This window comes from Eimeria mitis, genomic scaffold, assembly GCF_000499745.2.
Source record: "Eimeria mitis Houghton genomic scaffold, Emh_scaff9907, whole genome shotgun sequence".
Taxonomy (NCBI): domain Eukaryota; phylum Apicomplexa; class Conoidasida; order Eucoccidiorida; family Eimeriidae; genus Eimeria; species Eimeria mitis.
In genome coordinates, this window is record NW_013577278.1 from 409 (window position 1) to 898 (window position 490).

Genomic DNA, 490 nt, shown 5'->3' on the forward strand with positions numbered 1-490 from the left:
GCAACAGCAACAACAACAGCAGCAGCAACAGCAACAACAGCAGCAACAGCAACAACAGCAACAACAGCAGCAAGAACAACAATAGCAGCAACAGCAGCAACAGCAGCAACAGCACTAGCAGCAGCAGCAGCAGCAGCAACAACAGCAGCAACAGCAACAACAGCAGCAGCAGCACCAACAGCAGCAACATCAACAACAGCAGCAGCAGCAACAGCAACAGCAGCAGCAGCAGCAACAACAGCAGCAGCAACAGCAACAGCAACAGCAACAACAGCATCAACAGCAGCAGCAGCAGCAGCAGCAGCAGCAGCAGCAGATATATTTTACCCTTTGCAGCGCTCTGCATTCCTCCTTGCGGACCCCTGAGGCTTCGATGTTGCGGGCCCCAAGAAAGAGAGCCTACACACACAACAACAAACATGCTGCTGCTGCTGCTGCTGCTGCTGCTGCTGCTGCTGTTGCTGCTGTTGCTGCTGCTGTTGCTGCTGTT

At 53.9% G+C, this 490-nt stretch overlaps 1 protein-coding gene across 1 annotated transcript in view; it reads left to right on the forward strand.

Annotated features, from left to right (window-relative positions):
• EMH_0098370 (uncharacterized protein) overlaps window positions 1–85 on the forward strand; it is a gene marked incomplete at both ends in the record, with an annotated part of 222 nt that extends 137 nt beyond the window's left edge. The window contains one exon of the mRNA XM_013502685.1: window positions 1–85. Coding sequence (XP_013358139.1) covers window positions 1–85 — 85 coding nt within the window.
• Between the last annotated feature and the right edge of the window lie 405 nt (window positions 86–490).